At 37.8% G+C, this 14,436-nt stretch overlaps 1 protein-coding gene across 1 annotated transcript in view; it reads right to left on the reverse strand.

The window, feature by feature from the left end:
- Positions 1 to 11,093, reverse strand: part of DLC1 (DLC1 Rho GTPase activating protein) — a 220,056-nt gene extending 208,963 nt beyond the window's left edge. The window contains exon 1 of the mRNA XM_009884989.1: positions 10,038 to 11,093. Within this exon, the coding sequence (XP_009883291.1) occupies positions 10,038 to 11,093 (1,056 nt within the window). The remainder of the gene's footprint in view (positions 1 to 10,037) is intronic.
- Between the last annotated feature and the right edge of the window lie 3,343 nt (positions 11,094 to 14,436).

Below are 14,436 nucleotides of genomic sequence, written 5' to 3' on the forward strand. Positions count from 1 at the left end.
AGAATATCCCTCTAAATTTGAATTCATAACCATTTTAGGCCATATCCTCTTGAGCTTGGAACAGTTTTTGGCAGCAGCAACAGTATTGTTTCATTTTGTAAAGCCATATTCAATACACCCTATCTGTGGCATAGACCCTCTTTGTCTTTATCAACCGCCTATGCTGCCATTCAGAGAGAGCGGTAGAAGGACATGAGCATGAGCAACACATTTTTAGGTGTTTCAATCATATGTACGACCATGACAGGAAGCAAGGAAAAAAAACAACCAACAAACCAAACCACCACAAACAAAAAAAACCCTGTGGAAAACACATTGCAGACCGCTCCCACCCTGAAGTTCAGCCCATGGGGAGGTTCTCTTTGCTTGTTTGCTTTTAACTGCTGTGTGGGAATTGGTGAGATACCTGTGGATTTACCCACCACCATACCACCACGGCCAAATACCCCTTGATAGCAGTGGCAAAGGTGTCACTGCTTGTAAAACCTCCAGCCCCAGAACTGGCCAGGGTTGGGCTGCTCGTCTGTGCCTCCTCCTCAGACACAGCACCACAAACAGAAAAGCTTTTGCTTTTAACATAGATCACACCTGTAGCAGAAGGTGGTGCTGGAAAAGCTGCCCTGCCATAGCTATGGCTTCAAAGGCTCTGGAACATAGGAAGTTCCATCTTAACATGAGGAGGAACTTCTTTACCTTGAGGGTGGCAGAGCACTGGCAGAGGCTGCCCAGAGAGGGGGGGGAGTCTCCCACTCTGGAGACATTCAGAACCCGCCTGGACACCGTCCTGTGCAACTGCTGTAGGTGACCCTGCTCTGGCGGGGGGGTTGGACTAGATATCTCCAGAGGTCATTCCAATCCTGACCATTCTGTGATTATGTGATTAATATAGATGGCGGTGCTCTAACACTGTTTTTCCAGGTTACTGCTGTATTTGCTGGTTTTTGATGGAAGCTGTATCTCTGTCTGCCTCTCGATGTCTCTCTTTTCATTCCATTGTTAACTCAAAGTGAGTTACATGCTTATGAAAGTGACAGGTGAACAGTTCTAGGAAGAAAAGTCCTTTCTTTTAAATTCTTCTCTAACCACTGGAAAAGTGTGTTGTGGATTGTGATGCCGTGGAATCCAGAAGGTTTTGCCCAATGGTTTTAGTTCCACTTCCCATTTGCCAAACTGTTAAATTTGGGTTTTGCGTACTATGCTCATTCATTTCTTCCGAGACAACCTCCCTCAAAAACGTGGTGTTAATTACAAATCTGTTGTCATTTTTGGAAGTGATCATTGGTCCATTTAACATGACCCACAACTGAGAATTTATAGACTAAAACCAGCAAATAAGCAGCCCTTACCAATCAGAACTTTTTAAAGATTCATTTTAAAAACAACAAAAAACCTGTTTTTAAAAGGTTTATTTCCAGCCAATTATGACAAACCCGGACAAAATTAGAAATTTATGACTATAAACTGCATGAAACGAAAGCTGCCTACATTGATTCCTGGAAGTGTGTAAGATCACTTTGGTGAAGTGATACTGCGTGACTATGAACCGTGTATAAATGCAAATACTTTCATGACCATTTTAGGTAGCTAAACTCCAACTAATGCATAACTCGATGTGCAACAGTCCTTTGGTTTGCAGTCTAGACAACGCTGGCAGCCTTTAAAATTTATTGCTGAACACTGTCACAAAAATGTGTCAAAGTAAAATTTGCATAAAGGTTATACTGTAATGGCCTGGCAATCATCCCATCCTGTTCTGAGCTTGTTTTAAATACTTTTCAGATTGTTTGAAATACATCATACTTCAGTCCAAACACAAAGGAAGTCTGTGGGAAAGCATTCTTCAGCTTCCCAGATGGAGATAATATTTATGATACATATTTTTGTGAGGGCAACAGAGAAAATTCATGGTCATCTAATCACAATAATAGGAGTGCTTTATGACCACCACGTTCTACTAATTACCATAGATAATATGCATAATAAAAAAAAAAATAATCCAACTGTTTTAGTCCATTTGTATTTTTGAAACACGTCTTCCTTATTAAATGGTAAATTTAGGAAGCAAGTTTTCAATCCAGAAAAGAGAAACAAATATTCATGACAGCCAAGAAGGTTTCAGTTTTTTTAAAGAAATCATACTATTTGTTTTGCTTTACTCGCAGCTCTTGCCAGATTCTTCCCGATGCCTTCAAAATTATGACCATTTAATAGCAATGTGCAAATGCAGCAAATTCTTTGTGGTGAAGCAACTGTGGATCTCAGTAATAGTTGCTCACTGTACTAATACTACAGACTGTAGCTCTGAGACATGTGGGTAGCAACTAACCTTTCAAAAAGCTGTTGTGGCTTAGGATCCCTCATCAGTTTTTGATGGTGTTCATATTCATGTTATGAATTTGGAAAAACAGATCCATGCTCTTTCCTAAAACCTTTAGAAAGTTTGAAAAACTTTGAAAAACTTGAGGAAGTCTGAAAATGACAAGACATGCAGAAATAGAACAAAAGCAAATCCAAACTTCATATATGATCAAATAGATTTCTGCTGTTTGAATGATCATTTTTAAAAAGCAATTATCAGATTTCCAATATTTGCATTTGCCATTGTCCTTCAGAAAACCAAGAAAAAAACATTCCCTAGATGCCAAGATTATATTATTCACCTCCTTACATGAAAATTAAGCTATTCTAGCATAAACGCCGATCTGAATTGTACAGGAAATATAGTTAGAGAACCATATGATTTGAAAGTAATTTTGCTGTGATAGTGCTTCTGTAGTAACTACTTCTGTAGTTTCTGAGGTTACAAATTATTATAACACCAAAGTTCAGCAAGGCACTTAAACATACTCTAAAAACCCAGTAGTTCCGCTGGCATCCATTAATGATTTTTTGATGTCTAGATTTAAGCAATGAAGTCTTGGTCTCCTATGACCATAGTGAAGCAGTGAAGCCTCGGTCTCCTACAACCATCCAAGCAACATTCATTGTTCTCCACATTTTCAGAATTTCTAATGATCATTATAAGCAGAGAATGCAGATTTTTTTCCTAGTTGTTGGATTGCTCCACTAGAATATTCGCAAGACGATTATCTTTAAAAAATAGTCAATGGGAAAACATAAACTGTGGGAAAGGAATGCATTTCTGCATCATATTTTGCAAAGGTGCAATTAAAGACAATTGACTTTGAAAATCACCAACTTTCCTCTGGCTGACACACATCTGCAGAATGAATCTCAGAAAAAGGTAAATGTGATTCCTGATGACAAAATCAGGATACAGCAAAATGTACCTTTCCATTTCTAATTAAGATTTCCTGCACATTCTTATTGCTTTTATTCATACTTTTATCTTCTATGCTTCTCTTTCCTATGCTGGCCTTTCTGAGTTATTGTTACAACACAACACTGACAAGTGAGCATCACTGAAAAGCCTATATATTACTACTTATGTAGTAATAGTTTAGACTGGATCCCTACTGAACCAGTTTCTATTAAAAAAAAAAAAAAAGTACTCTAAGAGTCTTAAAAGCTAAATTAAAAATTGGTAGAAAAACCAAATTAATCATTAAGTCATTCCAATTGAACAAAGACAGAATTGAAGTAAAGGGAGATTAAGACTTCAGAAAGACATACTTGTGAAAAGTCTGGAAACTCAGTCTCTGGTATTTTAACAGCAATAAAATAAGAAAAAGATCTAAAGTGTTGGATGCTATTGTTCGCAACAAGCTCACATTACTTTTTAAATAAGAATCTAATGCTAACAAGTGAGTGCTCAGTTGTAAAGGATTACACAATGTGAATAGTAGAGATGGCAGGGGAAAAACTGTAAGGAAACCGTTTCAGTAAAATAGGTAGCTCTTATGATTTTTTTTTTGAAGCTTTCCTACTACTTCTCCCAGGTACCATACTGGGAAGACTAAGCCAACAGGCAAGGCTCCACAGGCTTCCTGTGGAGTCAATTTACAGGGTGATACAAGCAGAAGCTCCTGGAAGAACCTAACTTTCTAACTCTCCATAAAAAGCATAGTTTTAGCCTTGTAAAACAGAATTTATTACGGATCATAACGGAAGAGTCAGCCTTCACATCTCGTGGGCAAGAATAATACTCCAGTAGCAAATATGGATGGAAAGGCACAAATTCAACTAAGCAATTTCTTTTTTTGTTTTCTCACATTAGCATAATTATAATTGATGAAATAATGAAACAAACTTTATTGTAACAGTACAGAAAAATGCAAAACCATGCTTGAAAAATTCACAGCTTTCATGCAGGGGAAAGGCACTGCTACAAAGTCCTCTGTCACCCCAGGTAACCCTCTACCTGGGTTTCTTTCTATATTTACTACCTTCCTTCTGAAAATCTTTTTCTTAAATTAGTTTGCATCTCATCGATACTGGCTGCTGCTGTCATGCTAACATTAGTTGTGTCCTTAAGTATCCTTTGCAAACCATACAGCATTTAATCTAGAAATCTGGATTAAAATAGCAGCAATAAGAGCAAGCATTAGAAATAGCCCTGACTATTATACTATTTAGCCTTGTAGGAATGACTTTGAGATAACATCAAGTGTGTGAAACTGGAAAGCTTCTAAGCAGGCCCACCATGAAGAATTGCAAGTAGTAAATATTAAAAGCAAAAGTTTCATGGAAGAGAGATGGGGAATTGGTACACTGAAATGTTTGCTTACTTCATTCCTTTCTCAGTGACAGAGAAGCAAAATGTTTTAATGAGACTGAACTGCAATCTGAGATTGCCTGTGAAGAGGAACTGATACAAATTCATCACACATACTCTAATTAGTTTGATACCTCAATTATCCCTTCCTGAAGCGGGATTCTAGGCTATACCTATTCTTGGAAGAAATACAGCTGACATAACAGACTTCAAATCACCGGGCACAATACATCAATTACACATCCTGAAAGCAATCATTATGTGTTGATTTCTTATTTCATCACACATTGTGCAGTAAATTTGCCAGTACTTGATCATCTTTAATCTCATAGAATTTATTAATACTTTTAATCAAAAATCTCTGTAGCAAACCAGTTCTCTTCTAATCTCACATTAGAAGAGAACCCCAAAGTTTTCAGAATTAATACTTAATTTTAATAACCAACCAGAACTTCAAATGCTGATCCAGAGTTTGTCTGAACTATTTTGAACTTGAGTTCTAAGTCCAAGAGAGTTTGTTTTTGGAAGATTTACTCCAAAGCTCTTTCTATGGACCTATCAAAAAATTAGTGTGACTGTAGCCTCCCTCCAGCGACTGAGCAGTTCTAGAACCTGGTTCTTCCACAGGTTAATGAAAAGAACAGCAATATTAAGCATTGCAAAGAAATATTGCTTTGAGATGCTTGAGAAAAAGGCTGCTTTCAGGGCAGCAAATTTTTGTTTTCTTAAATCATTACAATCTGGAATATAAAACATAGGACATAGAAAAGTATTTTGTTATTGCAATGAATGACAGATTTTCAGTAAACTGTGTTTCGTTCCACGTGTAAAGGCATGCAAATGTATATACCTTATCCAAACTAAGAAAACAATTGAACAGGTAACTTAACAATTTTGACGTGTAACTGTTCATTTGTGTATGCTAATTCAATTCTTTTCCCTCTGATATTCAGGTATTAAACTACATTGTATCAAAGCAGCCCAAAAACGTGAGGAATGTTTCCTGCATTTACTCAGGATCAAATCAGAATATGCTTCTTATATGTTTGCGTATATTCAGTGAAAAATCTGTTTATCTTTTCACAGATGTTTTTTTTTCCCCTCAATCTTCTGGTACTATCTTGCTAAGCTAGTCTGAGGATTGAATTTTGTTTTTAAATATTAATTACAACCTCCTGAGCCTTATTAAAAAGTCTATTAGTAGTAATTCTATCTTTTTGCATGTAGAATGCTTTTCAATGGTCCATCTCCTCTTTTCCTTTAATGCAGGGATATTACAATCCCCTATGAATTAAATCCAACGCTACTTGCTGTTATATATATGGTGGTTTTGTTGTTTATTTTTTTCCTCACAGTCATGGATCACTTTGCATTTTATTAAAAATAATAGTTGATATAACATTATCCTACAACAGAAATGAACAGTCAAAGTTGGTTCTCTAGTTGTTTTCTCACCATTTATATGGAACAATCTCTAGGCATAAAATATAAAATTGGGGGGGACAAGAACAATGAAATAAAGAAGTCAAAATTTCTTTTATAATAGGATCTCATTGCTGTTTCTTATTTTTTTTTTTTAAATTTGATGGATTTTTACTCACTTTTCAGAGTCAAACTCCACAATGATAACTCCTTTACTGATTCAGCAGGTAAAAGCACTGTTTTAGCCTTGTTTTAAAAACTGAATTTACAAAATATTGATTAGTATACGTTGCAACACCACAACTGTGATTGTATTCAGGAAGTGAGTGGTGAGCACTTCCTGTGAAACTACATGCCTCAACCCACCTTTTTAAGCTGATGTTGAATGAAATAGCTTTTTTTTTTTTTGTGTTGAAAAAGAATTTAAATTAATCTATTAGAGTTCTGGTGCATTTGTGCACCTATCGCCCAGCAGGGATTTTTCTGGCTGTCCCTCAGCCTGATGAGATGAGGAGCTTGGAGAAAGCGTAAAATGGGGCACATGCAAAAATTTGCAAGATCTTTTAAAAGGTAATGGCCATTTTTTCCCATTTTAAAATAAGTGTTTTTTTAAATAAGGAATTAAACATTCTCCTTTTGTTGGTATTCTCTTAATAATCAATACTCTTCTGGTTTTGTATGATATTGTTCTCTAAAAGCTCTATTGCATTATATACGCGAACACACACGTGAGTTGTTGGGATTCCCCAAGCTTTACAGCTTGCTCATTAGTTCTAAACATTATTTCATTCTTTGGAAATTCAGAATGTACAATTCTCAAGTGAAGTGACTATTTTAAAATCTAAAATTTATTTAACTTAGACATTCTTGTATGCTTTACTATTTGGTGTAGCCACACATAGATAATCCATTTATGCTTCTGCTACTCTGAACCATTAATAACCATCAACATCATGTTGCGGATAAACTGAATTGACTACCAGTGAACACAAAACCAGGAAAGCTTGATCACTGTGGGATCTTTCAATTAAACCCAACATCATTAACTTCTTACGTTAAATTCGGGCACTTCCTATTTCCGAGCCTAAGGAAGTCTTTCTGGGAAAGCAAAGGAAAAGAGGGTGCTGTGTGTCAACCATCTGAACCCTGGTGACTTGAGAGAGCAAAGAATGCTGTAACAGCTGGACCTGTTTGCAAAAAAGTATCTTCAGTGTCAGCACATCCATCATGACTACAGCAATTTACTGAAATGGAGCTAGTGCTGGTCAAAGATGCTAAACTTTAAGCCCTTAAGCCCTCAAACCTGCATTCATCTGCAGAGCAAGCACAACAGATCCACACTGTCTCACCTCAACTGCAGTTTGAAGGCAGCAGATCTAAAGATAAGAGGGGAGGTCATGCTCTGTTGCCACAATTAAAAGCAGTTTAAAACATGTTAACGAGGAACAGGTTTTCAGAAGAATTTAACACCAGCAAAAGCAGAATGACGTCTCCTCAAAGGCTGTAAGATCTTAACTTTCATGGAAGTACCTGAGGTTCAGCACCTTTCTATGATCCCCCAAGGTGATACCCCAAGGTTTGGGTCCCCAAATACCTTCAGCAATTCATCTCCGTGTGCCCTTTCCCATATTCTGACCTCTATGAGCACATATGTATGTGTAACTATAATTGACACTGAGCATTAATCAGACAGTGGTGTGTTTTAGGCCTTAACTGCACCGTTTGAACTGCTGACCTTGAGAGAAAAGGTTTTATGTACCATTCCCAATCCCTTAAGTCTTCCTGTCACTGCAAAGCAAATACTTGACTTTTACGGATGGATTCAGTTTCAAGCCTGTTGTTTTTCTAATGTTGTGTTAAAATTACAAAAGTGGCTTTCAGGGAAAGTTTGTAAACATACGCACATTTTTCATTACAGATTATTACCAACACAGAGAGGCTTTTGTGAAATAGCGTACGATTAGAGATAAGTGAAAAAATCCCGCACACAGGAACATTGTCTGCAGAAGTGTCCTGCGAACTTAGAGATAAATACTACCAGAAGCAAAAGCAGATCATATCTTTTCCCTTTTGCCAAACATTTTACAGTTGTTGGTAAAGGCTTCTTTAACCAAAGTGGTACGAGGTCACTCCTTCAGATCTACGGACTTTTACAGTGCACGCAGCTTCGCAGTTGCTGCAGACACGTTACTCTCAACCATCCTTGAAGCAACTCCTTGTTTTGCTCCTTTCTATGGTTGTGCCCTTTCTTAGTTTTTCTCACCATTAGTCTCCCTGGAATTTTTATATTCTGTCTTTTTAAATGGCAGAAACACAAATATATTCTCAAATGTAATTCGCGTGAGTGTACATCTAAAAGATGAGTGACCTCAAAACAAGGTGCAAGGAGGTACATGGAAACCAGCAACGTCGACGCTATTAAAAGATATATGACGGTACACTGAAAGCTAATGTGGGCAGTCACAGCACAGTGACTGTATATGTATATAATAAAAAAGTTTTATCTGTGTTTTCAAATAATACTTATAGGACTTTGAAATTACATTATAAAAATTAATCTTGCTAACAATATGAAATGTACACATCGATATTAACAGCTATGCTTAGTAAAAAAAATCAGATGCTAAAGTAGAGCAGCTAAGAATACGATTCTGAAATATGTTCTGAAATATGATGTCTATTTGGTTATTTTTTTTGTTCTAAACTAGAACAGTTTTCTATGGATAGGTAAGTTTGACATTTTTGGTACTGATAGTCAGTTTTCTGTTTCTCAATTGTAACTCAGAGCCATCAGGATCAGTTGAACAGTTACCACGCTAACTGTGATTGCACAAACTACCAAAGGAAGACGGGCTTTGGAGGGCTTCTGAAACCTTTTGCAAGAGTTACATACAGCTTCCAAACATATGAACTGAGTGTTAATACTAACAAAGGTTTTACACAAGGAAGCAACACCCAGCAGCTCAGGATGCTGTGTTGGCATACAGTATTTTAAATACGTGAATTTGTGCTTTAGTAAAACAGCTACTGAGGCACTACAGCTGATAGAAAAAAAAACAACAAACCCACACAATTAATAGAAACCAGATTAAAAAAAAAACCCAAAACAAAACGAAAAAAAAATCCAGACCAAAGAAGCTGGATGATGTCAAATTAAAAAAGGCAGACAGGAGTAAACAATTACAAATTGGTTATTAGCAAGAGTAAGGAGCATAACTGGGAAAGCCAGAATTTGAGATGAATTCTGTAGTGCCACAGCCAGCACATCTCCTCCCATGAAAGCCAATGGGTGTTTTATTGCCAGGGAATGTGTCCATTAAAATTTTGTAATTATATTCTTCCTTGCTCTGTGTAGACAGTGAAACACTCTGGTTGCTTCAAAATTACAAAACATTGTTTCAAACTCAGCAATACTTCTTTTTGCAAGAACATATGCTCATGGGGCTGAGCTGAAAACCAAAGAACTACTGCAAAATATTTCCATTCTTTTTTTTTCCCCTTTGAAAGTTTTGCTGCACTTTTTCCCTGTTCTCTTTTTTTCATTAAGGCTTCCAAACCCCTAGATGAAATCAGTTTCTTAAGAGGGCTAATGATACCCAATAGCAGCAGAAAACTAGATATAAAACCAAACCCACGAAGATACTTACTCATTTAGCCTTGAAAAACATATATAAAATACATAAAATTTATATACACAAAATAAAGTGAACATGAGGCACCTTCCAAATTCACAGCTCAGCCATTTTCAGACCTTAAAAAGAGCTCATGAAACTTGGTTGTTGCATAGACACATTATTCTCAAAACCGTTTGAAGGAAAATCTTCCTGAAACAAGGCTGAAAAATACATTTTGTCTCCAATCAGTTAGTCATGGAATCACCTTCATAAAAGATTGGAGGAAAACATTAGAAAAAAATCTCTGCAGCTTATGAGAATCCTACCTTTCTTTTGCGCAGTTTCACTTGACTGTCTGAATAGTCTTGTGTGGTCAAATGATCCCTTACATGTAAACACTGAATGTCTTCTGCTGAACTGACATTTGAAAGGCATTTGTTTTCAGGGGCAGCTTGAGGTTCTGTGAAACCACTTCCATCCAGACCATTTTCCACTGCTGGGATGAGAGAGCAAGGAGAAGATTGCATAAGGCAGTCGCTGGATTCCACTGCTGAACATAGTTGTCTATCACCGCTGGTGGATGATTCAGAAGAAATCCCACTCTCTACCACATTACACTCAGACTTTCCAAGCCCATCTTTAAAAGCATCAGATTTCCGGCGCTGTTGTGCAATTACAGCAGTATGAAGCAGCTGTTTCCCAGGCATAATAATTTCTTTCACATTTGGAGAATTAGAAAGATTTTCTTTCTCTACATCTACTACTTCATTTAAACCTTCGTAATTACAAAGCTCCAGGCCTTGGTCAACACTACCACAAATGTCGTCTTCTTCCATCTCCTTTTTAGGAACTGTGTCACAGCCAGGTTCCTTACTTACATCTCCAATTATTCCAGATGCTTCAGTTGTCTTGTTACTCTCTGTTGTTGGTACCATCTGTGTTAAGGAGCCTGCTCCATTTAAATTCTCCTCTTCATCTTTTGGTTCCCTTCCTACAGCTGTGACGTGGCAATTAACACTATCCAGGTTGAGTGCTGAATAGTCATCATCATCATCAGACACATGGACCAGAGTCTCTGTGCTGGCCTCCAGAAAATGCTCCTCATCCTCATGGTTGTCATTTTCATCCACCTCCTTTGAAACATTTCCCAGCTGCTTTGCAGGGAAGCCAATCAGCTCTCCGCTATAACAGCACTCTGGAAATGAAGCGCGTTTTTCTTTCTGGTCCACGCTCAAAACCTCATCTTTTTCCATACTTGTCTGCAAGTTATCAGCTACAAGTCCGTGACGACATGCTGTATTATACTCCACAGACTCCAAAGCCAATCCCATCCACTGGGTCACATGCTCTTCCCAGCTTTTCTTTCTGATTGCTAGAGACATGTCATAACACTTCAGCAGCAGGCTGCAACGTACCTTCCACGCAGGACCAGAGGAGATGTCATGGCTGCTGTGCACTGCTCCAGAGGGAGAGAGGGTTTCATCATTTTAACATCTGCAAGAAATAAAAAAAAAAAAAAAAAAAAAAAAATTGGGTTATTGAATCAACTCCAAAAAAGAAAAAAAAAAAAAAGAAAGGGAAGGAACAGTTTAAACAAAAGTGTAAAAGCAAGATAAGACTGCGGGACCAGAAGGACAGGAATTTAGAAGACTGTTGTTTAAAGTTTTAATACTTTTCATACAAAGCTTGACAGCACCCATAATTCAGTATAACTTTTTTTCTGATTACTCTCCAATATCAAGTAAACAAAAATGGTATAAACAGGCACACGGACAGGCAAGTAACTCTGGAGCCAAATTTTGACAATAAGTCTCTCTTTACTGTGTCTGTCATAAGATATTAATTTCCATGGGTATAAATGGCATTATGTCTTATGATTGCTTTGCACACAAAGATATTTTGTACTTCTTCCTCATCCAGGGAAATCCATGGAGTGCAGAATTCTGGCTGTTTCCCAAAGAGGTAGAGCAGAACTCATGCGTTATTCCAAATTTACCAAAGTTATAAACCACTTGTCTTATGAGTAGCTTTGGCCCATCATGGCTCTCATTTCTATTATTGTTTCACTCTCTTCAGGACAAGTTGTAATTACAAGCGCTACATGAAACTGCAGGGAAAATAAGCTGTTGTGTGGTAATAAAAGATACAACCTCAGGAAAACTAATTGAGGTTTTTTGGCATATTCCTTACCTTAAATACATCACAAAACCTGAAAATAACCCTCAGTGAATATGTTTGGGATCTACTACTGTAAGGAAGGAAAGAAACCCTTATTTAGGATGGGGGTCTCCAGAAGGCTAGCTTGTGTGCTCAGCCCTAACTGGAGTGTTGGGCTCTGCCAGACCCCACTGTCCCCGCTCGATTATCTGTGTGGGTATTTGTCACTGACTGCTGTATCGGGCCTTCTGGATGATGGTATGTGAGATACATAAATCTCATGATATTGCATGTATGAATTAGCACACAGAAAATACCACATATAATGTACGTGTTACGAAACAAAATTAACAAGTTCTTTGTCAAATAACAAAACAAAACTTCTGGCCCGTAAAACTTTAGATGTTCAAGGAGCAGGCGCTTCTACTTTTCGTTCCCTACATAAGAACTGTCAGCACTTAGCATGGATCTGCTTATTGATTTCAGCAATAAAGAAGATTAAGTACTGAGCTTGTTCTGGGTCATTTCAGTCCACTAAGGCAAATTCTGATTGCCCACCAGGCCACAAAGATGCCTTGACAAATCACATGCCTGAAGGTATAAAAGTGTTCATCTTGAAAGAAATGCAGAATTATGCCTGTGCAACTGAACCTCTGTAAATTACGTCTTGACAAACTGACTTTCAGGATAGAGTTGTACACGCTCCTAGATCTTTAACCTTCTTTGAGGATGGCAGGCTTCATTTCTCATTCACATTTTCCACCTCTGTGGAGACTGTGCTTAAAAAGAAAATATATTCATAGGGTAAGAGAATTCCATGCACAAGTCATTAGCGTGTGGGAGGCTGAGGAAAGCGGAAAATAACACACAAAGCCAGGCCAAAAAAAATTATCTGCTTTCAGAAGCAAAATTTGGTACTAAGAAGTTAATACAACTTTAGGATTCTCTTTTCTTTCCTGGTTGAATATGAGAGCAGGGCTAAATATCAAAATGTAAAGTCAAATTATTGTAGAAGTTTGCAGTGCATTTGCATTCTTATTCTGACTTCATCTCACATTTTTATTATCCTATTTCTAAGTGTCTGTGGTCCAAAATTACCACAGGGTGCAAATTGATAGTACTTTTACTGCACCTTTTCCTGATGGACCCTAAAGCTCTTCAGAAACAATTAAATTGGTTTTGCAAAACTACTGTGTTTTGTTTTGACCTCTGAAAAGGGGCAGGTTTACTAAAAGGGGCTCTGTGGCTTCTGCTGCCTTCCGTTAGCCCTGCTTGGAGTTGCACTTGGGTGCAACTCATTTGTAGCTTACGTCTCTCTTCCCCTGCTAGAACAGTAGCTTCATGTCCTTTACAGAGAACAAAACGCAGTTGCTAGCCATATAGAGGAACTTCTGACAAAAATAATAATAAAAAAAAAAACGGTAATATTAAGTGTAAAAAGCTAAAAAAGGCATCTTCTTAATGATATACTTGCATCCACCCACCTAAGATTTAGGCTGCTCTTAATGTGCAGAAGGCAGGCACACAAAGAGTTAATGGGTGTGTGTTAATCTTGCTGCTGCTAAATGGAGTTACACGTGTGCAGAAAGGGGAGAACAGATCCCTTACTGTTTTTCATTTTTTGGATGTGGAGAGTTATATTTCATGGGGGATGAAAAACAAATAAATTTTACTTTAGGAGCCCTTCTGTTTTACTTGCGCTATCACTAGATTTGGCTGCCTCATAAGACTGCAGAAAAAAATGATTAAACAGGAGAATATCCAATACTTTGCTTGAAATACAAGACAAATAAATATATGACAAGGGCACTTTCATTGTTCTCCAAAATATGAGCTTACGTTAGCACTGAGTATGAAAAATCTACCTTACATACGCCCCCTCTCCAGCCAGCCTCATCTACCAGTCCCTGAAATCCCCTCATTCCCACGGCACGTGGAGGAACCCACAGTTTAGTGGAAGCTTAATTTTCTTCCACTCCTCCTCCGCTCCTCATACTCTGCATTATCTGCCACAATTCAGCTTAGAAATTCTTTTCCTGATCTAAATGCTTGAGAGTTATGGGCCAACAAGGAACTTTTTTCTCTCTTCTACCTCTGTATTCAGAATAACCCATTTCTTTTGCACTCACATGCAGGCACATAAGCTGTGCGTTGGAGGATTCAGCGCTCCAGACCTCTGAATGAGATTCATAACTCTCTTCCTTTCTCTGCTAGAGAGCAAAGTGCACTGCCACTGTGCAGAAGAAACGTTCCAGCCTTGATCACTGCTTTCCTGCTATTGCTGCTCACTTTTTTCTTTGCATGCAGCATCTTTTGTCCTCTGAGAAATGCCCCTTTCAAGTCCTTTTGTACTGTTCGCCAAGGGAAGCAGCGCCCCTCTTTCTCCCTTTCCATCATTACCACCCCACAACTAAAAACCTTTAGACCCAATTTTTCCAGACTTTTAAGACAGGCAGATGAACTCTTAGCAGTCTGTTGAAATGTTTTGTAGAGTGAAAAGACCTTTTCTTCTGCTCAAAGAATCTGTCAGTATGATACAGTCCATTCAGCTGCTCCCACAATTCAAGC

Source organism: Charadrius vociferus, unplaced genomic scaffold (genome assembly GCF_000708025.1).
Source record: "Charadrius vociferus isolate BGI_N301 unplaced genomic scaffold, ASM70802v2 scaffold134, whole genome shotgun sequence".
Classification (NCBI taxonomy): Eukaryota; Metazoa; Chordata; class Aves; order Charadriiformes; family Charadriidae; genus Charadrius; species Charadrius vociferus.